This window comes from Mercenaria mercenaria, chromosome 14 (genome assembly GCF_021730395.1).
Source record: "Mercenaria mercenaria strain notata chromosome 14, MADL_Memer_1, whole genome shotgun sequence".
Classification (NCBI taxonomy): domain Eukaryota; kingdom Metazoa; phylum Mollusca; class Bivalvia; order Venerida; family Veneridae; genus Mercenaria; species Mercenaria mercenaria.
The window spans coordinates 62,778,704-62,806,126 of record NC_069374.1 but is presented as its reverse complement, the minus strand read 5'-3'; the positions used below and the strand labels follow the sequence as shown (position 1 = coordinate 62,806,126).

The 27,423-nt window shown below is 34.1% G+C and overlaps 1 protein-coding gene across 3 annotated transcripts; it reads left to right on the top strand.

The window, feature by feature from the left end:
• Positions 1-1,362: 1,362 nt before the first annotated feature.
• On the top strand, positions 1,363-27,423 carry LOC123527051 (lim and transglutaminase domain protein ltd-1-like). Of its 3 annotated transcripts, none has more exons than XM_053523673.1 (11): positions 1,363-1,832; positions 9,504-9,668; positions 13,212-13,409; positions 14,194-14,423; positions 16,330-16,523; positions 18,348-19,184; positions 21,406-21,525; positions 22,342-22,499; positions 23,003-23,125; positions 24,032-24,217; positions 25,455-27,423. In XM_053523673.1, the coding sequence occupies exons 1-11, from the start codon at positions 1,800-1,802 to the stop codon at positions 25,500-25,502; spliced, it is 2,292 nt and encodes a 763-aa protein (XP_053379648.1). In that variant the 5' UTR covers positions 1,363-1,799; the 3' UTR covers positions 25,503-27,423. The 3 variants fall into 3 exon arrangements, with proteins under 3 accessions (XP_053379648.1, XP_053379649.1, XP_053379650.1); XM_053523674.1 differs by lacking the exon at positions 9,504-9,668 and adding an exon at positions 12,443-12,487 and having other exon boundaries at positions 1,366-1,832; XM_053523675.1 differs by lacking the exon at positions 9,504-9,668 and having other exon boundaries at positions 1,373-1,832.

Here is a 27,423-nt window from a genome sequence, read left to right as displayed (position 1 = left end):
GCCACCATTGCATGCCTGTATTAATAAAAATACCAGGGGAGAGCCCCCTGATTTCCACCCCCCCCCCTACCAATAGGAGGGGAGTACACACATCATTAAATGCACCTGAGGATACCATTTCATACCTGTGTTTCAAATAAATCCCTGGGGAAGTCCCCCTGAATTCCCAAACATCGGCAAAGGCACTCCACTCCAATACCTTGCTATGTGCCTCGGCGGTGATGTCTTCGTTCAAAACTGGTACCCCCCGCCCCACCAGCACCGATTTAAGCGGAATTATATTACATAGGCATTAAATGGACTCCACGACCCCAAAGAACCAGAAAATATAACAACACTGAATCCAAGTGCGGGGAGACATTTTACAGCCGCCACAGGGCACTAAAGACTGCTGTTTTGATAGTTAATAAAATCGTAAAGATCCTTTGGAAGCATAGAATGCAACCAAGTAGAATAATAGCAGACTTGGTTTGATTGAGTCTATTCATGAGAGGTAATGGAAAGCACGCCCCCTAGCGCCGGTTTAAGCGGAAATCTGTTACATAGGTATTGTAAGGTTGTAAAATCGATCTACCACATTGTAAATGGATATTACTTCTGCTTCACTGTAGTTCCTCTTGGAATGAGTTTTGTCCCTTTCGTACTGGGTTCCCCTGATAGTGTTTCGGCTGCTCCAAGGCGATGCTACCGTATTCCTTAAAGCGGTTGTTTGCTGTTATTTTAGTCTATAACTGAAAATTGGTTAGTATGTCTTCAGTTGTACATGTTATTACCTCTCATGAACAGACTCAATCAAACCGAGTCTTCTATTATTCTTTTTTGGTTGCATTCTATGCTTCCAAGGGATCTTTTTATAGATTATTTATTTGATGTTTTTTTTTTTTTTTAAATTAATTTAAAAATGTCTCATATTTCTGAAATATGGGCATGACCATATACTTTGTATTACATTATTTTAAGTAGTATATTGAACATCACAATACATTATTATGGATGAGACACTAATATACAAATGTACGTATATTGACCAATTACTCATGCTATTGTTGTTCCATAAGGAGGCAACAAGGTATGAAACGTGTTAAGAAGTTTGAAAGCGACAAGATTTCTAAAGAGAAGTAAACATGCCTTTTCAAATACGTAAAACGTTTTATTCAAAATTTATGTCATACAAACGCTAAATGAGACTTCGAGAGATAACACAATTCAATCGTATAACAGGTATTTGACCTTTGTAAAGACTATAAAAACTGTTATCTAAAGTAGAGTACCTTTAACGAACTGTTTATCGTTGTTTTGTCGTTCGTACCAACAAAAGACAGGGAATGTTAACCTGTCGTGACAAAATTCACAAAAATCATATTGTTCTGCTTTTTAACCAAAACGGGTATATTATTTCAAAAGTTATTGTTAAATCATACAACAAATAGCTAAATGGGTTTTTGACGGATCGATATCATAACCGGTGCGTTAAACTGCAAATTAATTATTTTGAAATTTGTTTACTTATAACATGCTAGAACATTAATATCAAATACAATCCATTGATTTTTATCAAATAAAATACCAAAAAGCGGATATTGGAGTACTTATACTATAAATAGATTCATTTATAGTATGCCGAATAGATGCTCGATTCATTCAAATTATCAATTGGGTATAATTGTGTGCAGGCATCATACATAGTGCGAAATAGGAAGTTAAAACGGTTTATTGACGTAGAACGAACAAATCGAAGATAAAAGAACTTAGATTTCAATAGACTGTTGTGGATTAAAGCGAGATAACGGACAGGGAAAATGGGAAGCGGGTCGTCTAAACCGCCCGCACCTGTAAGTATAGTTAGAATTATTTTGATTTCTTTCAATATTCGACGCGGAATTTTGCGCATATATCAAATAAGTATACCTTAACCACAGTAGCTGTATTGTATTTATACTATTTATTATGTTTTATTCAATTAGCGGTTAATATAAGAGGTGAATTTTGGGAGTAAGTTTTCTGTCTTTTTTTAAATGATTACATAATTGTGTATAAGTTAACGCATGGATGAAAACAGTTGAGAATTTACGAAGGCTCCCTCACTTCCTAAAATGTATATTTTTGTAAGGGACTATCGCATAACGTTTTGTAAGAGACAAAATTTCTTAAAAACGTTCGTACCATTTCAGTGTTTGTGAAGCAATACCGTATTTCTACTTGAATATAATTTACCCTCATTTTCATTGTTCATACTGAGGTCGATAGTTGGGCGAGTTTTCAAATAACGGTTTAATCGCTGATTAACACATATTATGATCATAATCCCAGTCAAATTTTTAAATGAGAAATGCGATTAACAGTTAATTAAATGTTCAGTTCTATGTCATAAATGGTAATATTATGTCTCCCACATGTAGTGTTGAAGATATATTGATTAAGTGCTGTACGTCTGTCTGTCACAAAGTTTGTACACACAACTTCTCCGAAACCACTGGACAGATTTACACCAACCTTCACCAGAGTTAATATTTCTAAGCCTTGTTGTGCATATCGTCGGGATATTTCAGTTTGATGATTTTCAGCGGAGTTGTGGCCCTTTATTCAAATTTTATAATGTTTTGGCCACTTCTTTTTTATTATTGGGTGGATATCCACCATACTTTATAGGAGAGATCAAGGTCAAGCCTAATTAGGCATATTATCAATATTTTTCGGTTGGATAATTTTCTGTTGAATTACGGCCCTTGATTCATAAGATTTTATCATGTTTTGACCTCTTTTCTTATATTATTGGGTGGATATCCATCAAGCTTACAGGAGTGATCAGTGCTAAGCCTCGTAGTGCATAATGATCCGGTTCAGTAGTTTTCAGTGAAGTTGTTGCCCATGACTGTTGTATTTTACATTGTCCTGGCAACTTTTCTGACACCACAATGAGAAATTACATCAAACTTCACAAAGTGATCATTGTCATTCCTAGCTGTGCATTTTATGGGTATGTCCCGGTTTGATGTTTTTCAGCAGTGTTATGATGATTGATTAGTCAACTTTTGTGATGTTTCAGCGACTTTGATATAGCAGGGCGGATTCCCACCTAACCTTACAGGAGTGATCAGCATGTTCTGGTTCTGTGAATTTCAGCAGAGTTATTGCCCTTGGTTTGTCATATCTTACCCTATTTGCTGTATACGATTAGGCTAAATTTAGTGAAAACCTCACAAGTAATTAGTGTGAAGCGTTGTTGTGCATAATATCGTCATGGTCTTACTAAATGTCATTCAGCGAAGTCATGACCTCTGATATGTCAAATCCTTTGATTTGTGCTACTTCTCTGATTTCACATATTTTGCAAATTTGTATAATACAGATTTGTTAGTAGTTTTTTTTTATTGCTCAATAAATTTTAACATCAGTGGTCGCACATATATGTATTTATATGTAATGTACACGTAAATTATATGTTTATGATGTACTATGTACAATTCTAACAAAATACGTTATGTTCTGTAATCGGCTATAACACAATTAAGGAATTATAACACAGGAACATGGACTATGACTCAACGTAATTTTGTATATATCAACGCATAACTGTTGGAAGATCTCCATGCTTCCGTATGCTTCGTTTTAAATACCACAGTTGGCACATAATGCGACAAATGATTTCAATACATTTATACAATCTAACGATATCGACATTTCAATAAATTTTCTAAAGATTTGCGAGAGAACAATGCAAACGCTTAAATGAACTTCTGTCTTTTATATTGAAGAAGTCAGATCGATTTGTTTTGTCCAATGTTAACATGCAGTGTTGCACTTAAAATAGTACTTCCAGAAATTTGTATCGTACATGTATCATGCGATTATAGAAGTTTTCCAGCCACGTAAAAACCGTCCGTTTTTAGTAAAGAAAGAAATGGCTATGAAAACTAAAATTTTGATAAAGGACCTTTAATGTAAACATGAAGGAAAAATAACAGAAAGTCTTTATTTAAATCAAACTGTTCGAAAATGAATTGTTAATGTAAAACAACAGTAGCTTTTGTTGTATTTTGAATAAATCATTCGAATATATTTTTTAACTTATCCCGAAATTAAGTCAACTGTTCTATAATTGCTGGATCACGAATATAAAGTTTATCTTTCCATCAAGATGATTGAAAGAATAACTTGAACTTATTATTCATCAATTTGTAATATCATACACCATGCGATATTATACATTGAACACTGACTTCAAACAAAGTGATTATCTTCTTTTTATCAATTACAATGCACGTAAATTGTAAATGTAAGTGTTAAGGAACTGAACACGCTTTGAACGCCAATTTGCAACAGATATTGAACGCGTCTTTGCGTTCAAAATCCTAATACTAGTGTTCAAATTTTTAACACTAGCTGCTCAAAGAAAGAACGCCCGATGAACAGCCAGCTGTTCTGTTGTGGAACACCTTATGAACAGCCAGGTGTTCTTTTTTAACACCAGACATGTTCTATTTTTAATGTTAGTGTTCAGATTGGTAACACCTACAGTTTCGTAAATGAACAGTCTGTGAACACTCAGGTGTTCTTTTGTTTAACTCCGGACGTGTTCAATTCCAATGCAACTGATATTGAACGCCTAGAACATGTTCAAAGACATGGACGTTATGAAGTTGAACATACTGCATTCAGTTTTGAACACTGGATAAGAGACATGTTTTTTCTAAGGGACATTTGTTATACATAATAACATTTACAGTTGAAAAAAACAACAACTTTATTTCAAAAAACATTTTGAAGAAAAACTACCAACATCATGTGCAACTACTTAATCTAACTATTTTACAAGCTTTTTATGTACATGTACATTTGTATAGTGTTCTTTAGTTGTATTTTAAACATACCTGAAAAAAAAACTGTCATAAAAACGTGAAAGAAGATATTATGCTTTGAACATAATTTCCTGTAAAAGTGTTCCCTGTCCTAAAAATTTTAGAAACTGTGTAAAAAATTACCATAATGAAAAAAATATTGACAGAATTTTGTACTCCTGCAAATAGATGATGGTCATAATCCAAGTTTCAAAGATATTTAAGAAAAATTCAGGATATTTTTTTTAACAAAAAGACACTGGCACATGACTATGACTTTTTCCCAAAGCAAATAAATCAGGTAAGGTTGAAATACTAGTTACAAAATTATTTCATCAGTGGCAAAAAAGGATATTTTTTTAACAAAAAGACACTGGCACACGAATATGACCTTTTCCCAAAGCAAATAAATCAGGTAAGGTTGAAATACTAGTTACAAAATTATTTCATCAGTGGCACAAAACCAACATTTCGACCAGACATAACCTTGACAGACTTATACAATAATATAGAAAGATATATTACTATTTTATTCTTGCATACAGCTCAGAACATAAGAAAGTACACATTTATTTATGAATTACTGTAATATGCAATAATATATATATACAATTTCATTTGTAAAATGTTAAAAACCTGCTCAGTCCCAATTGCATTTAGAAAATACCAACATGTCTGCTCAGAACTAATAGTAACATTTTGAGAATGTCAATCAACTTGTTCAGTAACAATAAGTCCATTTTGTAAAATATGTCCCTGCTCAGTACCAAAAACACTATTTTGAAAAACCCAGTAATATTATTTGAAAAATGTCAATATATCTGCTCAGAAGAGACCAGTGGTATTAGCATTACTGAAAACTATTCTCTATCTTGAACTGCTGCATTTGATTTCAGCAAAATACAAACCAGAATGATATTTCAGAAGAAAGAATGACTGCTAATTTTATTATCCTCCCAACACCTTAACCATGTAACTCATTTATTTAAATACTGTTCTATACTTCTCACAGAAAAAAAAGAAGATTTTCTTAACTTTCATTTGTATACTGTTCTTCAAATACAAATTGCTGCAAGAATCCTAAAGACATTGCTTAAGAATGATATTCAATGTTGAAAACACAGAATGTTACAAATAACTGAACTGCAAATAACACTGTACTCTCCCTATTGCACCTAGTGGCAGTACAATTTTCTACTAAATAGGCTGTCTCTGCTTTGTCATTTCTGGTAAATATCACTAATTTTGGAGGAGTGTTTTCTTTTACCTCCAATATGACCTCAAAATCCTGTTCTTTAACAACCTGGCAAAAGAAAAATGGATTTCATTACATAAACAACATTTAAATTTCTCAATATAGGAGCATTAATAAAACTATTTGCTGTTTTAAAATAGGTACAGAGATGGATATTTGAATGTTGTATAAACCTATTAAATGTGAAATAATGCTTTATTTTAAAATTAGGTATATATGCTGATGTAAAATATCATACACCTTATTCATGAACATCAGTAATTCAACTCAAACTTCCAAAGGCCAGGCACTGTTTTATAAGAGCAGGTTCAAGTCCCAGCTAAAGGTTCAGAAAATCATACTAGCATTTAATGAGAGTATTGTTCAATGATTCTGGCGTACTAGTTTGTTTAACAGAACAGAAATATCATCTAACTTTAACAAACAAACCTCAGTGATCACTTTAGGAGTCTGGAAATGATATATCTATGCCCTTCTTATTCCGATCAAACTTTGTTTCAACTTTTGTTCGTTACACGCTTTATGTAGAGCTATCAGACAGTTTCATTGTTTGAATAAGCAGCCAACTGCACCTGCTCAAGATGTGACCTAAAATAAAAGTTTAAGCATTTCATGTTCTTTAGTTCAGCATTTGCAATACAACGACAACAACAACATAAGTGCTGCCTGTTTGAATTTACATGGAATATCTATCTAGTTAACACGATAGATCTGGCGGGTGGAACTTAAATATAAATTATGAACAAAGTATTCAAGCTAACAAGATATGCAAATAGCAGAAAAATTACTTCATAACAAATTATTCGGGATTATCCTTCCAGTTTCCTGATTCCGCCAAACTTGAGACGCTTGTTGATGACGTACTCACGGTACTGATAGACGCTTTCTTGAAAAATTCTATTTTTAGACATAACACCGGCGTTCTCAGATAGAACATGCAATAAATGCCCCTGTTCATATAAAATTTCCTGTCAATGTTTTTATATAGTTATTTCATTTTTATGCATTCACTGAAACTTCAATTAACAATATATCGGTAAAATAACTTACCCCTAGTTCATAAAAACTCAAAACAGTAAAATATGTCTAGACTTTTCTTGGAAGGCGATCTAATATTGAATGCTGGCGTTCAAATCAAGCGTTCCAATCGTACACAGAACACTTGTACTAAACATCTGTGTTCAAAGTATAACGCATAGTGTTCCAAAATTGAATACAGATGAACGCGTCCGGTGTTCCCATTTACAGTGTAGAAACAGGCCGTGCAGTCATTTGACAATATTTAAAATTGAATAATGATTTATGCCTAGACCTGATAAAGATCATGTTATCATACGACTTTAGTTTATTTTTTCTTTTTCTTAAAGTTGTTTGCCTCCATATTTTTGTCAGATTTTGCAGAATTTAGAAAATGCTTTCTGTGGTTATATTTTGCAATAAAAACAAACAAAAAGTGATTCTGTGCATTTTACTAAAAACTTTCTATCTCTCAAAAACTCTCCTTTGACAAAAATATGTTAGTCACACTTTTGAGATTTGAAGCAATATAGAAGGATTCTTGCTGTATCTTATAATGATAAACTTAAGCAATACTGCTGCCTGCTTTCTTTTAAATTAGATTTCAATGTACATGTAGATGCATTTCCCTTTAGTAAAATGTCTTAAAAAGAAAAGACATGGAGTATCGAATGGTTGCATGAATTATACAGATGTGAAAATAGGACAAAGTGTTTAATTCTTATTATATTAAGGTAGTGTAGGGGCTAGTCTTCCGCAAACCATAGGCACTTTCAACTTTGCGCTGTAACAATTTTCAAGTTCAACTTGTATTTCATATTTTATTATGTTTTATTATACGAATAAGTTAAATAAATACCAACTAACTTCCAACAGAGTTAAGTTAAAATGTTGCAAGCGCACTTTTCCTTGACTTTTCCAGTTATTTACCTTAAAAAACGTTAATAATAGTCGCAAGCATACGCCAAGGACGATTTGTTTGTAAATATTTTCAAAAGGAAATGTATTATTTTATGACAGATTTCACTTAAGTCAAAATTTTTGAAAGGAAAATGACAGCCGGTGTATGATTGCAACTCCTATTTACGTATTTAAGCCAAAATAAGAACAACAGTAATTGTATATCCACGAATTTGCGAACAGTTAATTTGAAACTCGATACGGACAGGTAAAAAATGAAATCTAGATTTGAAAAGAAACCATTGTTTGTTGGCAAAGAAAACACTATTTTATGGTCAGTTAGGGATAGATTAAATAATTTAAAGAAAATTCATTTGACTAACGCGCATGAATGAAAAAGAACATCATTTTCCGCGTATGCCAGTGTCAAAGAAGTATGATAACAGATTTATTTTCTCCATAAATGTTACGAAAACTTCAAATGATTGGTATCGAAGTTTGTTGAATTTTTATTATTCCTTGTCACATAAATCAGCAACTTTCCAACTGACTTAGACTAGAGAACTTTCACACGCAACACTACAAGGTTTAGTGTCCCTTTACATGAAATAAAGAACATCCGGATTTAGAGGTGTTCAGTCTATAAAGACCGGCAGTAATCGTTGAAGTGACAAATAAGTTTTTCACTTGACTGCCATCCACTGCTGATCTAACTGCGTTCTTCTGTACCAGTATTTCAATATTAACGGCCGTTGTCTTTAGCTAAATTATCAAGGCGAGGTAAATATCTTTGCAGATAAAGCGAATTCGAATAATTAATTTATCATGGAATATTTCAAATATTTCAGGTTTGCGAATAAAAAAGAATATTTGCGGCCGATTCATCAAATGACTCATTTTATCGAAAATTTGCACACTTTTTCTGCAATTTCTCGCTGAATAATATCCTGTGTACGCCATGATTTCGTCTATAGAGTCCTTTTCAGGGAATCAATCTGTTTAATTCTTTCTGCTAAGATATTGCGGGAAAATGTTAAAATCAGGCCAATACCCACTTTTACCAAAATAGGTACATGTATATACTGTAGTGTCGTCGGCAGATCAACGGTATACAATAGACTCGGTTGAACGGTGTGTTTACTACAGAGCGCTGTTTGGTGTCCGCGCTCTGCCACAGCTGGACACGTATCTCAAATATCTTAAAATAAATGTCAAAATAAATGCCATCATTAAAACAGACGCAGTGTGTAAAAGACGGTGCGGCAAACTTTTGGTTCGGAGGCCCTGCCTCGAATCCCATAAGGACTGAAATTAGACCACGTTCTCCCATTCCTGTTATGTGAAAATAGATTTGTTCGTTCGTTCGTTTGTTCGTTCGTTCCTATCCCGTATTGTATGACCAGGGGAACGTCCACGTATAAAACTGCGTCGGCATTGCTCAGATCGTTAAGATTTACATGTTTTTGACAATTATATTTATCGTGCATACATAGCATGAGGTGTCAGGAAAAAACGTCAACGTTTATGATGTAGTTGAAAAGAAAAATGGTGAAGAGGACAAGACAAAGTCTAATGGCACAGCACCTAATCAAAATGATAATAAACAAACAAGACCAAAAAGTAAAACCAGACCAAAAACATCTACAAAAGGAAAACGGGTAAAATCCTGCACGTACTGGTTTTATCGAACACAGGTGCAGTTTGGTATTCTAGATTTATAGCACATGGTGGAGGCACGGGTCAAGGGATATATGTCGAGCTTTTTATCTTTATTGTAGATGTCTTAAATGTAAAGGTTTATCTTATGTCATTATTATACTGTATTTTTATCTATGACTTGGCTACTCCAAGGGTTTGGGTAGGAGAAAAGGTGCAAGTAATGCACATTGTTAGTTCCACTAACGGTTTTGATGGAGTTAGTCTTTGTACTTTCAAAATAATTCAACATATCATGCACGAGTTCCATGTTGGAAATCATGCACGAGTTCCATGTTGGAAAATACGAGCAAATATTATAGGGTATCAATGTGATAATGAATTAAACATAGTGTATGTATACAGAGTTCTGTGTGTACGGTATAAACTAAAAGACAATGATTAGAATATGTAATGCCATTAAATTACTGTAAGATTTTTTAAATAGATATAACATTGTGAATGTGGCTCTATATACAAGTACACAGTTAGTTCATATCTTTTAAATTAGCTAAATTGATTTGATATATATGAGCCGCACCATGATAAAACCAACATAGTGGCTTTGCGACCAGCATGGATACAGACCAGCCTGCGCATCCGCGCAGTCTGGCCAGGATCCATGCTGTTTGCTTTCAAAACCTATTGTAATTAGAGAAACTGTTAGCGAACAGCATGGATCCTGACCAAACTGTGCGGATGCGCAGGCTGGGCTGGATCCATGCTGGTCGCAAAGCCACAATGTTGGTTTTCTCATGGCGCGGCTCATATAATATATTTGGTTTAAATCAGTATCTTATGATAATTATGGGCATTGTGCTTCTTTAAGTTCCCATAAGCTAGTATAATTATCTGATGTTGAGCCACTGTTTGGAACAGGTGACCTTTCAGTGACTATGACGTTATGTCTCTAAATTCATTTCATTAATCGATAAGAATATCATCTGCGTGTGATCAATAAAACAAATGTTTAAAGTACCTTCTTAACTATGTGCATTGATATCTAATATATATAGTTTTATAAATGCGTTTTATGAAAAAAAAATGTTAAGCAATTTACCACATAGGACGAATGCTTTATCACCGTACAAGGCCAATATACAACTCTGTACATATAAAACATAGCATATGTCTCTTTGATAATGTTTTTTTTGTTGTTGGCCAATTCAGAAACAATTTAGACATTTTCTTTCGAACATTACACATGTGTTATAGCAAACAGGTTAATGTATTGTGTTTAACCAAAGCATTCATGGATTGTTATTAATCGTAAAATGCGATTAAGTTAAAGGTAGTGTCTCTTATATATTAACACAAATCTAATAGTACCCTGCTTAAAAAACAGAAAAAGTTTGAGACAATCTGTCCTAAATTCGAGAAAAAATATCATTTATGGAGATAGTATCCGCAAGCAAATTTTGCGAAATGCAAAGGGGTTTCAACGTTTTACGAACAGGTTTTTAAAGTTATAATTAAATAAACAAATTATGTATGATTGTACAAAAGACTTTTAAACTGTATATTCAAAAATGCAGCGAGACCTGGTAAACAGGTTTCATTTATCAGATTTCCAAATATGACAAGAAAACCTTTAATACGATATACAAAAAATTCTCTTTCTTAAAGGCATTAAACTTCTCGGTTGCGAGGTTTATTTATCACTTTTAGCAAAAACGAGTTTCATTGATAAAACAGTCTGTTCGTATTTAAGCTTATTCAAGTCACCAATGGCAACACAAATGGGTGGCTCTTCTGGAGGTCTGTTAATAAGATAGTTCACGATAAAGAAGATGCTTTAATTCCGAAATCTTCCCGGGTTCTTTAGCACACCAGGTGTAAGACACCCTTACAGTTGATAGTAGTAATTTACCTGAAGTAGTGCTTGTTTGTTGTTTGTATGTAAGTTTATTTATAGTCGCCACCAGTAACCCATATGGACGACGCCACCAGACTGTTAGTAATGTTAATGAGAGGAAAGTGCAAGTTACAGAAGACTCTTCAATTCCAGAAGCTCCCCTGGTTCTTTAACGTGCAAGGTGTAAAGCACACATACACGGGACTTTTATCCCAGTGTTAGTAATTTTTAGTTGGAGGAGCGGGGGTTCGAACTCGCACCCCTTGTTCCGTAGTCAGACAACGTTACCAATGGACCACTGCGTCCACTCTAATGAAGTAGTGCATCACTGCTTCCGCAATTTAAATATCTCTTAACTTAATCATATGCATGTGGTATTTATAATAAGCAGAGCGGTGATCAAGCGGCTAGAGTCTTCAGCAGTCCGGATGGTGCGGGTTTGAGTACCGCATAATTCAGAATGGTACCGGCTCATATGGTGTCAAAACATACGTCATTCAATTACATAAGATTCAAGTTTTCTCTTCACCAAGCTGAATGTACTAAGTATTAGATATAATCCTTTGTTTCAAGGGGGTTGTGCAGAAAGAAAATATAGTTACAAAAGTAAATCGTTTATTATATATGATAACCCGAGTAACTAGGGGTGCTCATAAAATATGACTATTTAGGCAGGGTTTCAGCAGCTTTCAGTAAAAAGCCGACTTGCTACTCTCCAACTTACTTGAATTATGCGCATCAATCTAACTTAAGTTTTTCAAAAACTGAACTGTATATTACTTATTGTTGAAAAAGATCTTAATATAGTTTAAAGGTTGGTGCAACTGGACAGCTTGATAATCATTTTCTCACAAAAAAAAAAACAACAACAAACTATTTTAGACAGAACCACAGGAAATGAAATGCGAAGATCCTTATGATATACTGGTAATATGATTTTTTTTTGTCTTTTAGCTGATAGTTTTTCCTTCTGGTTTTTATCGTCTTTAGATCTAAATAGCCGTTGATATCAATTAAACAGACGTCTTTTTTTTATACTTCGCTAACAATTTTATATTCAACACTAACAAAAGTTCCTTTACGTATGAACATCTTTTATACTTTTTACTTTATTTCATTTATCCTAGTCAGACTCGCAACATTGTGTTACATTTATAAGAACTTAACAACTATACTGGACTCTAAATGAATATATTTTTTCTTACACTATTCACGTCTTTATACTTGTGTACATAGATTAGAAAAATATAAACTTCGTTACTAGAAATGTATACATGATGCTAATTATTTGAAGTTTTAGATACGAATCTTGAATCAGTAAGTCTGCGCTGACGAACATGTTGTTTTGCTTAAAAAGGCCGCTATTTTGTAATAAAATATAAACTTAGTATACCAGTGATTATAGAAATTTACCTTTGACAAAGTTTTGCTATAGAACAAATCTTTAAATAATGAAAAAAAGTGATGAATACTCTTTTATAATCGTTACAGATTATGCGGAAGCGTAGCTTTTATTATTTGTTTTACATAAATTTGCAAGTATTATTCCTTTGTACATTTGCGATCTAAATTCTTTTCGAAACAGAAAATAAGTTCTTGATAAGTGGTTACATGAATTACAATGGCTGGAGACAAATTTCTTATTATTCAGGATACACCAGATGCATGGGAGCTGCTGACTTACCTTCCGCCATACGGTGAAGATTTTGAATACTCTCACACCCACTTCCTGTATACAAATGATCTTCCGCAGCTGGAGGACGTACCGCCGCCACATACCTCGCCCACGAGAAAACACGAGATTTTCGACCCAGACGATTACGTTCACGTAGATGAACGTACAGACGCGGTAAGTCAATAGCATAATATAAATACGGAAATAGATTTTTTAACAAACCATAATCTGAATCAGATAGGACAAGACCCAACAAAGTTACACTACCACTACAACTCCATCCAGTGCAACAAATTGCCTTTTTGCCAGCTCTTGCAATCGTCTGCTTTATTTTCTTCATGCTATTCTTCTAATATGTGAGGTTGTATTTGTGGACCTACAACATTTTTTCTTGCCATAATATTTTTTCTACTACTAAATTGTTGGTATGGTAGCACATGCAACGAAAGTAAACGTAAGACGGCCTTTGAATATGTATTACTATTATTGTTTCTTATGATTTTTTAGAAATCATTATTATTATCTGTATTATAATAATAATAATAATGATAATATAATAATAATAATAATAATAATAATAATAATGATGATGATGATGATGATGATGATGATAATAATAATAAAAAAAAATAAATATCATTATTATTATTATTACCATCATTATTATTATCATTATTCTTATGATTGTTGTGTTGAATTTTTCATGTGAGGAAGTCATCCGGCTGGCTTACGGAAGATGGGTGGTTCTACCCAGGTGTCCGCTCGTGACGAAATAATGCAATGAGGGGCGCCTGGGGTCTTCCTCCACCATCAAAGCTGGAAAATTGCTATATAACCTATAATTGTGGCGGTGCGACGTTAAACCCAACAAAATAAATAAACAAATATGATTGTTGTTGTTATTATTATGAAAATTTATCATAAAATGTTTCGTAAATGTATCACGCTATTCTCGAAGGTAAAAGACCAAGCTCTCGAGAAGCCTCTAACAGAACTGATCCGGCTATTGACTGGTGACTATGACGATGATATATCTAAGGTTCGAGCCCTGTACCGCTGGTTTACGTCCCAGCCAGTGGAGACCAGCGATTACAAGAAGAATGCTAAACACAACACAGCCATGTTCCAGCTGTGGAATCTTAAACACAAGAGAAACACATACGCTGGATTTTTCAGCTTGTTATGTTGGTAAGGACAAATTTTCATATCTCGTCTCCATTATTTCCTCAAAAAATAGTTGGCATAAAATGAAGTCAACACCGCACAAACTTCAGCTCCTTCGGCACCCGATGTTGTATTCAGCCTCGCGTTGTGACGTAAAATACGGGTTCCATGGGGCCTCAAATGGGGTCACAAAAAGAAGCTATTTTCCCCGTGAGGTAAACCAGTAGCCGGACAAATAGTTTGACGATGTTTTGCTGTTGTTTTGATACCGAAGCAAGTAATGAAACTATTTTTGCATATTTCATTATCATTAATCTCTCCGAAAAATCACAAGAAAGATAACCCGGCTTTCAATAGCAGCTACGAAAGCAAAGAAAGGCTAACTTTAAAAAACTCGAATTTCGTCTAACACGAATTCTTGATAATTTAAATAGATATAGAATAGAATTAGTGCAAAAATCGACAGCCCTGCATTTTATGTAACTATTACCGTGCCATTAAAAATAGCACATGCGATCAGCAGACAATCTATATGTAGTTTAATTATTTCTTCCCCACTTGATACCTCGACAAGGGTAAACTACTGCGCATACGCAATGCTATTTTCATGCCCCGTAAAGACCGAAAGTTGTTATGTAAACACAGGTGACATATCTTCATAAAACCTAACTTTATACAGCCTTGTAAAACAGTGGTTTGTTGTAGATATGAAGAACAAACATCCAAATGATCCAAATGAAACAACTGCGTGAATAAAGCCGAAATAAAGCGGTTATTACATGTGTCCGGAAACTGGTCATGTCCGGATACTGTGTCCCAACCAGTATAGAAACGGTGTTTGCAAAGAATATTAAAGCAACTCGTAAATAAAAAATATTTTATTTGGTCATGGGGATTTTCTTATAAACACATCACACAACATTAAGGGTCGTAAAAGTGCCAACGATTACTTGTTACATGCTACAAGTGTTTATCCTTTTCAAAAACCTTGATTCTTATCTAAAGTTTAAAGTCTATGGCAGGTTAAGTAATGTCGAAGTTTAATTTTATTTACAATTTCATAAGAGCTAGATCAGTTAAGATTCTATATATTTTATTACAAGTTAGTATCTAAGATGTTTATTGAAATGGGATCGATCAATTATGACATCAGTATATTTCATAAGTTGTGGTCGTAAAGCAAGGAATGATCAGCTTTTCTGTGACAATATATGTCTTTGATTTTTACTCATTTAAACATGAATATCTGTGTTATATCACGAAGATTTGATTTATGCTATAACATGAATGCAACGTTCTTTAAATCTTCACTCATCGTAGAATATTATTGAAGGTATCTTACATAATGAATAACATGTCTCTATTAAAGATTCGATATTATTAATACTTTGACATTTTTATAAACGTTTATGAATATATTTTATTTGAATAGGATTAGTTCATGCCGCAACACCGTTTTATGTTATCAGGTGTTCAAATGCTCAAAAAGATAACGACAATGTATTGAACAATTAAATTAAATTCGGGCACTTTAAACCGAACAATAATTACAATGTAAATGAATCACTGCGTATTCAAATCCAATTTTAATGAAATCAGTCAAATTCAATCACTGTTTGATAGGATTGTAATAGACCGGCAATATTTAATTACACTCAAACCAAGTTTCTTTAATCTTTATCATGCTGGACAGGATTGCTTCTGCCTTTGCGACCAGTTTAGATCATGATCAGCCTGCACATCCCTGCAGTCTTAACAAGATCTGCACTGTTCGTCTTTCAGTCACTATCCGTTTGATAAGTCCATCATTCAATTTAAAAACAAAAATCTATAAAAGTCATCCCAACATAAACAAGGAAGACGGTAAGAGTAATTCAGCTACTCAGTCTTGAGCTTAAAGTATTCAAATTATCATTATTATTATTTTAAGGTATGCCAATCTACCATGTGCCATAGTTCGGGGATATTTGAAAGGCTCTACATATGAGGTAGGTCAGAAAATCAACAAAGATCTTCACCGCGGAGAGTGGAATGCTGTCCTCATCGACGGAAACTGGCGATTGGTCAATGCATTCTGGGGCGCATGCGTGCTGTCGGGTGACGAAGATGAAGATGCTAAACAAAGTATGTATAGAACCCGAGTTTTCAGACCCTTCCGATAAGTGTAGCCGGAAATGTTCCGCACTAAGTTTTGTGATCTATAAAATCCATCCAGCTAACGTGCAAAACGAAAATACAAACAACAGCTTAAGAAATCGATCATTTATAATGTCTGTTGTAACGTAGTCTGTTTGCTTTTCAAACCAAATCAATTAAAGTGCAACGGTTTCAAGTAATTATCACAAACTAATACATTTTTTGTGACATATTATAAATGTATAATCTGTTCTCAATTGTTTAATTACACTTGGCAGCGCAACCGTTTGACCGTATTATAGATACATTGTCAACAACTGTTACAGAACAGAACACAACTTTATTAACTCATATCATATAATCACATATGAGTATACAGTGAAAATAATGTTTCAAATATTTTGTTAAAGAATAGTTGGTACAATTGAGGTGTCGTTACATATTCGCATTCAAAAGATCTATATAGATGTATGAAGCAACAATCAAAACTGACACACATGCTGCAAACATATAAGAGACAAACTACACCCAATCTTAAAGGGAAACAACTCATGTTATCTATTCCTTACGGTTTTCCTTAGAGAGAAGTCCATTGAAAATAAAGCGATTTATTATGCATTAATGTACGGTGTTCCATTAGGGCCAGCGCCTGCGTCTTATGACCGCCAAGTAGTATGACGGCGATATCACGACGGTACACAGTACGATGGTTACAATTCAATTCATTTCAAATAGTTTGTTTATCACGTTTATGTTTCTTCACACGTCCAACATGAGCAGAGCAATATATATTAAAAAAATATAAAATACTCACGACTTGCTTTACAAAAATGTAAAAGAAGTCATATTTTATACATTTCTTACATACATTCTTAGATCTAGTATTAAGTAAACAATAGGATTATTATAACATCAGGTGTCTAACGTGACGGTGTTATGTGTTCTCGTAAACTGTGATCTTCCTGTGATGTCATCAGGTACTGAAATACTAACGTTTAATAACGATTCAGTTGTCATTAAAGGTTGTGCACATTTAAGTAATGAGAGTTCGTTTAGATATGATAGACATGTGCTTGTTAAAAGTGTCTGGTAGCCACATTCATTTCACATGTTTCAAATCGATTTATACCTTTTTATGTACGGTTTTGTTTCTCTCTTATTTACTTTGCTTCAATTCATCCAGTGTTTTGGTCGCTCTGTAAAGAGATCAAATCGTCATTTAATCTTAGTTCTTGGCGTAATGAACTTTCACGAACGTCTCATTTGATGGCTGGACGTATGTAAACAAGTGGTGACAATCTCGCATTGTTACTTTAAAATGTCCCACCTTTGGCTTCAATGAGATTAACATTTACTGTAAATGAAACTGCATTGGTTGTAAACAGTTATTTTTCGAGGGAAACGCCTTTCAACTGTAAATACTTACTGGTTTTATCAACATAATATCTGTAAGGCATTTCGCGTCAACGATAACATCAGATAACATCATTATTTATATACAATCCGCCATCTCGTATTGTACAGTAGGCTTATTTTATTTCTGCATCGCATGAAACGTACTGAAAAATCCTGTAAACAGTCAGGTGTGCTTTGACACTTTTCATATTTAATTTATATCACTGATCTAACAATAACATTTAATGCTAAATTTCATATTTTCTAATTCATGTTTCAAGTTTTTTGTTAGCATGAACTAGTATATTCCAAATTTTCTTTCCTTTTAATTGACCTGATTACATAATGCATGTCTGTGTAAAGAAACCATAAAATAGTACATTGTCTTATAAATGTTTTTGTTTTCTCTTTGTACAGATTATTTCTACACATGCGATGAGAATTTCTTCCTGACCGATCCACAACAGTTGATCTACACACACTTTCCTGAAGAACCCATGTGGCAACTCATCGACTCAAAGAAAACAATCAAAGAATTCGAAACCATGGTTTTTCTAAAAGACAGATTTTTCAATTTAGAAATGAGAGTTTTATCCCACCCAGAGTGTAATGCTGAAGCGAAAGACGGAGAAATAGATATACTGTTTGGTTTACACCCAGAAAAATCGATAAATCACACTTTCTTATGTATCCCTACACACTTTATCGAAAATGCGAAACAAACACGTACAAAACCTGTAGAATTGCCGCAAAAGAATGTTCAGCTAGATTTTATAAACCGACCTAATGACAATGTGCTATCAGTTAAGGTCAGGTTCCCAAAGGTTGGGACATACAAACTGGAAATAGTTGGTAAAGATGTCTCCGTAACACAAATTGATTACGACTTTGACTGGGTGGCCATTTACAAAGTAACAGTTAACAGTATCCCAGAGCGACAAACCTTCTTCCCAGTTATAGAAGCGGCTGGGTGGGGCCCTGGAAAGATCTTGGGAGAGTTTGGTCTTCAGGCACTCAGTCATCTGAATGGCGTCATTAAGATGGCACCTGGCCCATTAGAGGTCAAGTTCAAGATAATTGATCATAACAAGTTCAAGAAAGCAAATATCGTATACCAGATGTTACCACTCGGTGAGGAGGAGGATGTTCTAGCGGAGACACATCCATTCCAACAAAATGGGGATATCCTGGAAGCAGGGTTTACGGTTAATGAAGGGGAATATAAGATGAAGATTAGCCACGTATTTGGAGAAGGTAAGCGAACACAAAAACTCCTTGCAACACATTCCTAACTATATAAATATACTAATATCATAAAATGATTGCCATTAAATTTATTTTCTATGTCTATAAAATTTAAAATTTAAGTTACATAAATCCTTAGAAAAGGGACTGCAAAACGTGGGGCATCTTTAATTTACTGATGATTGTTGAGTCTGTCCTGGTTTTGATTTATTTCATATGAGAAAGCTAGTAAATGGTTTCATTCCAAAGGTCAAGGGTCTACATAGGTGCTTACCCGTGTCCGGAACACGGTTTATAGTACGCTTGACAGGATTTCCCCGTGTTTTCGCCGGTGCTAGAAAAAAAACCGTTGTGTAAGATGTCTGATGTGCTGTAATTTATAAATGAATGATTGAATTCATACGTCATTATATAGTGCGTACAAGAAAAGCAATAGATTTATTTTATTTTTTTCTATTATTTGAAGAATACAACATGCAAGAAAAAGAATCAATCACTTGTTGAAGATGTGGATCAAAATATTTGGTTTTCGGGTAACTCTTGCGGTAACTCGACAGAGCCTCGCTACCGTCAAAACTGTTGCTCTCCAGCCAGATATTTCCATCGACACCTTCAACCAGTGAAAAATTGTTATAGTCTGCAAGAATAGTAGTAGTCATTTGAATGGTAGTTTTATACGTATGACATACGGTCTTGCTGTCACTAAACCCAAACGAAACGTGTTTTGCTCAGACTTCAGACACGGTATTTAGAACATTCGTTTAAGGTTCATTATTTATTTTTGTCTAGACTTACACGAGTACTTCTGTGGTCAGTAAATTGTACATTTTGTCACGGATTTGTTTTGTGTTCTTCGTGTATTTGCTTTACATTGCCAGGCTATGTTTTAATAGCCTATCCCGTACACTTCAATACATATGCTGCTGTAAGGACTTTTTCATTCAGAGCTTTTCCCATCTATATTTGGCACAGCTATTTGTCTTCCAGCAAGTAAATATAAAAGAGATAAAGTAACATTAGTAAAAATGACTTTTTCTGGGTAATATCTTAATATCATTTACAGGACCCCATATCCTATACACTATCTGTACGTAGCCACGAGAAAAAAACCCGTAAGCACGGGTGGTAAACGCGCAACACAATTCCCGCCGGGAATACGCTTAAAATGGGTTGCGCGACTTCCGGTGCTGGTGTTTCGCGTAAAAATAGACGAAATTGAGATATGTGAAGTCATGATTTTGCTTCGAATGAGACAAGAATATTTTTTCTCGAAAAAAGGAAAATGCTATTTGACACAAATATGATGATACATCGTATATATAAAATATCTGGTTTGCAATTTATGATTCGGCTCTATTATCACTAAAACTCTGGCGGCACGAAGTGTGAAAAAAGTATGAAATCAACAAAAATGGAAGTTTCTGACCTCATATACCTAATCTGAGGACATCTGATGCTTTTTATGATAACTCAACTGTTATATAGTAACGAATATCAAAATTATTTGCTTCAAATCCTGCTTACAGGGACATAATTGACAAAAAATCATCGGGAATGGGGTTGCACACCGGGAATGGAGTTGCTAATATACATCATAATGTATATAATGTATACGCGCAACTCCATTCCCAGGGCGCAACCCCATTCCCGATTGTTTTTTTGCCAATCTTTCCCCCTAAAGCAACATTTCGTTCAAGTGTATGTAATATTCATGACTGTTATACACGTGTTTGATCATTAGAAGCGTCACATTTCCAGAAAGAAGGCACAAGAGTTAGAAAATTTGCATTTTTATGATTCCAAACTTTTCTGACAGACCGAGCCAGCAGAGTTTTCATGATATCAGGGCTGATTCTTAAATTAATAATTTCGCATTTCAAACATATGATCTTTATTCATTTTTGTATCGAATAGCATTTTGCTTTTTTCGAAAACACTCATAAATGTGTCATTATTTACAAAAACAAAAACCTACCTACCTCGATTTTGTATATATTGATGCGCAACACCAGCACCGGAAGTCGCGCAACCCATTTTAAGCGTATTCCCAATGGGAATAGGATTGCGCGTTTACCACCCGTGGTAAGATCTGGTATTCACGAATTAAAATTAGTTTGGTTTTAACATATAATACAGAAAAGTCGAATTATTTTTATCTAATTTCTTTTTTTTATAGTGTACAGTAATTCAGAGAAAACATGAAATAAATAAACATAAATTTATATTTCAGGTCATGAAAGAAACATTTGCAACTATCACATCATTAGTACTTTCCCGCCAAAACCCAAAACGGTTGAGAAGGACAGAACACCTACACCAGAAGTGGACGAGGAGGGGGAACTGAGAGAAAGTAAGTTTATTAAGCATAAAAAGCTCTTTAAGAAACTTGCTCAGCAATGGATTATGATTTTTTTTTTCAATCAAAAAGTATTAATAAGAAAGAAAATGCTCACCAGAATCCTGGCCCTAATTTCACAAAAAAAACCCAAAAAAACCTTAAGTAATTGCTTAGCTAAACCTGTTATTTCAGATGCTTGTTTTTGTCCATCATGCATCTTCAATGTTGACATTTTCGTCTATATCAGAACGGTACATAACTATTCAATAGATCAAAATGCAACAATTCGGAATTTTTACTGAAAACGAAGTGTAGAAATAAGAAATGCTTTAGTATACAAAAGCAAATAATTTGACTTAAGTTCTTAAGTAGAAATATCATAAATGCTTGACAGAAATAAGTTCTGCATACAAATTCAACTAACCATAATATAATTCAGCTATAAATACATTGTTAAAGAAAAAAATCAGCATTAAATAACAATAACTTAAGCAATAGCACGATTTTAAAATAGCGGACTTTACTTAGTAATTAAGTGTTTTGGTGAAACTGGGGCTAAATAATCCTAGTTTTAGAACATGTTAAATGAACATGAAAAACATGTAAGCAGTGTGTGGCTTCCACATCAGACATATTACGATCAAGTGTATACAAAAGACCATCTCTACAGCAATTATCTTCTATTTTCATTTTAATTCGTTTCTAAGTATTAGAGTCCATGGTTCGTAATTTACACCCGGAAATCGGTGGAAGGAATTTATTTTTGATAATTGTGACGCAATAACTGTAATACTTTTTAAAATTTGTCGTATTTGATATTTTTTCAAGAGCTACGTGAGGCGATAGATTCACGAAACCTTGAGGAACTCGAGCGAACAGTTGATCTGGTGGAGAGTAAAGGTTACGCTCCGAAACTTGGACCTGAACTTAGAGAGGCCAAAGATCTTATTGCAAGACTGAAACGTCTGCAGAAACTCATCCATGAGGTCAGTTTAACAAAATAATCTTATTTGATTTTATCATATCTATTTGATTTTGATATAAAACACATTCAAATGCTAATGTTATAATTCTAGAAGGAACGCTAAACTGGCCGCTAAACCTTCAGGATAATGTTTTTGATCCAACATTATGCCCATTAGGTTCTGATTGAGCTGAATGGAAAACTGATGAACCTTCCATGCACAACTGGCTAAATATTTAGGATAAGGTTGATGATAAAACTGAATGCTAAAGTTGCAAAGCCTTTGGGATAAAATGTTCGGTCCAGTTGAATGCTAAACTGTCTAAGCCTTCGGGATAAAGTTTTTGATGAAGCACAATGTTCAGCTGGCTTTCAATAAACATATTTAAGTGCCGACCTTTGTGTTCATGTCGCACGGCATTGGGAGTTGAGCACTTCCAGGATATAATTCATACACTTGAAGGCAAATGCCTTCATTTATAACTCTAGAAACGAATTAAAATATTAACATGATCTGTTTTATAGGTTATGACATTGAATCAGAGAACAATTGCCGAAATAAAGTCATACGCTCATCCCCCCGACGAGGTTCATACAGTGATGAGAGGAACTCTTCTGTTGCTAGGCAACAAGGAAGAGGAAACGAAGGTATTAATAGTTCGCACTCTTTAACCAGAATTTCATTAAATTGAACAGCATGACCAAATCTATATTTGAAACGTTCATTCTTATTACCTCAAAGGTTCCGTTATATTATGGACATTAACTTAGTGGATCCGTAATAATGACATGCGGCAAAGATTTTAGCGTTATCCGTTTTTTTCACGTGTTGTACGTAATCACATGGATATTGCCGAGTGTCCAATTCTTTGAAACCATTCGAATATATTATATGATGATATGTAAAGTTGAGTATTCAAATATGCAGCCAATCTTCATTATGTCAAATGAATGTTTAGAGAGGAAAAAACACCCATACAATTATAACGTTGTGTATCTTTTGAAATATTTATTATATTATTATTATTTATTATTATTATTATTATACCAGATTTATATAGCGCCCTTTTCATGATCAATTTCACGTTCAAAGGCGCTTTACATAGTTCAAATGCAGCCACACAGGGCGCATAATTCATCCTCTACTAGTAGAGACACAGAGCGATCTGACCAGAGGGACAGAGTGAAACAAAGCCCCCACGACAGAGAGATCAGAAATCAGACACAGGCTTGTCTGGCTAACTTAGCCTAGCTCGTTGCGAATAGACAGCCTGGTTCTTTAACGTGTCCGGTGTATAGCACTGATACACGCAAGGATTGCCTGGGTTCCTGGCCAGTACACCTCTAGTTGGGTAGGAAACACTGAAAAGCATTTCTGAAAATTCCCGAGTAGCTGCCGAGGATCGAACCCCCGACCTCAGGATTGGAAGGCCAGAGTGCAAACCACTGAGCTATCCGTCCACCCACGGTAAGCATATCTAAGCATTTCTCAGTTCCCATTCATGATTTTTGAAGGATGTTCTAAAATAATCGTAATATCTTAATCCACTCTAGGACTGGAGAAATGTTCAGGCTCTGATTGGTAAGACTGGGAAAGTATCTCTGAAAAGAAGAATCCAGGAACTTGATGTAAACAAACTGAAGGAGGACACAGTGAGCCGGACAAAAGCTTTGTTGAAAAACATCAACATAGAGGACATTGTGATAATAAGTGCTGGAGCAGCGACCTTCTATTCATGGGTAAGGATTTACAAATATGGCGTCTGTTCACTGACATTCACACATGTTTCGTAAAGAATAACCGTTCAATTCACATGGGAGCTTTATCAACAATTAAAACCAGTGAAAATTCTTTAGATTATCAACTTTCAGTTTATGTTAAAATACCTGTTTGTTTGTTAATTCATGGTTAATTAATTTCACATTTTTAGAGTCTTTAAAACAAGGTCTTAATTTAGGATATCATCAAATAGAATTAAAAAATATAAAAAATATTCATATTTAAAAATGTAAGATATTCTAATTTAAGATTTTATGATATCTTTAAATCTAGAGTATTTCAAAATGCTTTAAAGATATATTGAAAATTATAATTTAACTTAGTGACATCATTGAATACACTATATTTATCATTAACAATAGTGATATCAAAAAATAAATTAAGAATGCCATAAAATGAATTAAGGATATCACAGAATGATTCTAGGATATCAGTAACTAGTAAATAAATGGTAAAAATGGCAGCCTGTACTAAAATGGAGTAAAATGTAAATATTTCCAGGTTATATCGGCGTGTGAAGCATTTGAGCAAAGTATGTGAAGCAAATCTGTATATCACCATTTTATTCAAACATTGCTTTCAGCAATACGATAGTGCATGGAATTGAGTTGAACTAGTAGATACGATTTTTTACGAATTTGATATACAATATACTTGTATATAATTTTATACTCACTACATTTTACTACCTTAATACTGTTAAGATAAGCATGGGGTATGGAAATATTAAAGGTAGTTGTAATAGCTGCTTTTGTAATGATCAATAGATAGTACATTGTAGTTTGCATGAATTTACTATTACACCATAGGAGCCTTGTGGATATATACTTCAAGCATGCCAAACTAGTGTTATAGACTTTCTAAAAGTTAATCGACACAATTGAGGCAGTGGAAACCCCGCATAATATCTGCTACAGAACTCAACTTTGAAAATTTAGAGAAACTATTCAGGATATTAGAACTGTTGTATTTCTTTTGTAGCAGTGCATACCTTCATGTATACATTTTGTTTTGTTGTGTTGTCCGCCCAAAACATTAAGAAAGCTAAGATCATAACATCTCTTGAAGCAGCAAATATTAAAGGTACAAACAATGAACTGTCAGCATGTCAGCTAGACAGCAACAACAGCCTTAACCACTCATTTTATATCATTCGGCTTTGTAGATAAGTTCTAACTTTACTCTTCATTTTTTCAGTCTTTCGGAATCACAGAAGAATTCGAACTGAGAAAAAAAGATACGTAACGTCAGCGAGCACAGAAAGGTTTACGTGAAGACGGAAATTACGTAGAATTAACACATTTCTGAGAAGACCCCTGTGATAGTATAATTATATACACTGTGATAAACATTTGAAATACTTCTTCTGCAACTAAGTTTTATATTGTAGCTTTATTATGTCTCCTATCACACAGTTGTGTGGGAGACATATTGATTTACTCCTGTCTGTATGTTTGTCAGTCTGTGTGTCTGTCACAAACCTTGTCCGCACTCTTAAGTCGAACATTTCTCATCCGATCTTCACCAAACTTGATCAAAATGTGTTTGCCAATATGTCCTCGGGTAAGTTCGATAACTAGCCAAATCGGCACAGGCACTTCGGAATTATGGCCCTTGAAACTTGTTTTTTGATAATCAAAGCACTGAAAGTCTGATAAGGCAGTTGAGGTCTTGGTGTGTGGTTGACTCATATACTACTATTCAGATGATTAGAAAGTTGTGGGAGACTTGCGCTTTTCTCAAAAGCAGCTCTAGTTTGTTGATTCATTCTGTATCAAGCTAAATATAGTGGTCTTAAAGTATTGACAACAGAAAGGTTGCAAACGTAAATGCCTGCTATGTAGATGTTTCATTTGTGTTGTCAGCGTTTGCATTCGAACACAGTCATACGATATATTCTGCTCAATTAAACTCATTATAAGAATATATCACTGGTTGAAGGTGTGGATGGAAATATGGTGTCCGAGAGTTTACGGTTCAGGCAGTAACGAGGCACTGCCGAGTTACCATAAAACAGTTACCGAGAGCCTGATATTTCCACCAGCACCTTCAACTAGTGACAAATTCTTTTTTTGCATATACCGTATAGTTCGACTGATAGAAAAAAAATGAGGTAAACCAAATATTTTTTTTTCTTTTCAGCACTTTTTATCATAGGTAGCGTATGAATTTACGCATTCATTCATAAATTACAGCACATGAGTCATCTTACACCCTCATGTGTAAGACAAGTTTTTCCAGTACTGGCAAAACACGGGAAAATCATACAAGAAAAGCAAGGGTTTACACTGTATTTTTTATATTGTCTTTTTTTCAAAGATCCTTTTTGAGCAATATCTCTCTTTCACTAGTACTCTGTTGTCATGGTAATCAAATTTGATAACGTATTCTGGTTAGTCATTCTTCGAATCTTAAACAAAGAAAACGTACTCTCCCGATTGGCATTACCGGTCCTATACCTTGAGAATCTTAGTATATTCTTATTTTCTGCTTTTGTATGAAAATAGTAAATTAAAATCAATTATGCAGTAATTCCTATATCATTTCATGTATGCAAGTAGATGCTAAAATCTTACCGTACTAGAGTAAGTGCTTGACGTAAAACTTTTGAAGCTTTAGGTATTGGTAGGAATGAGGTAAATGGCAATAGATATTTTGAGATTTGTACATCTATATTCATCCTTACATGTATGTTCTAAATTCCAAATTACTTATGTCTTACTTTAGTTTTATTTTGAAAGAATATGAAATAGTTTTTACAAAATCCTACTCTAAACGGCCTATTTTAGAAACGTGATAAGAAGTATAAGAACAAAGCGTACAACGAACAGACTTCAGTAGAATACTATAACAATACGAACATTAAACACAGTGGCTATATTCTGTAGTACCATTAGACTTTAGGAACTAACAATGATATATGTAGGCTTATTTGATTAATTTACTTTTTGTTTTGTCTAACAAAAAGATTTTGTACCGATTATTTTACCAATCAGTATTAGAAGTAGGAAAGTGATGAAACATTAAATGCATGTCAAAGCTTACTAGATGTAAATTAAATGTGTTTCTTTTCAGTATGTGATACTTCTTTAAGACTAGTGCTTTCATACAATATATGTTATATCATGACTACTCGTATGAATAAACTTAACAGTAAGTTTTAAAA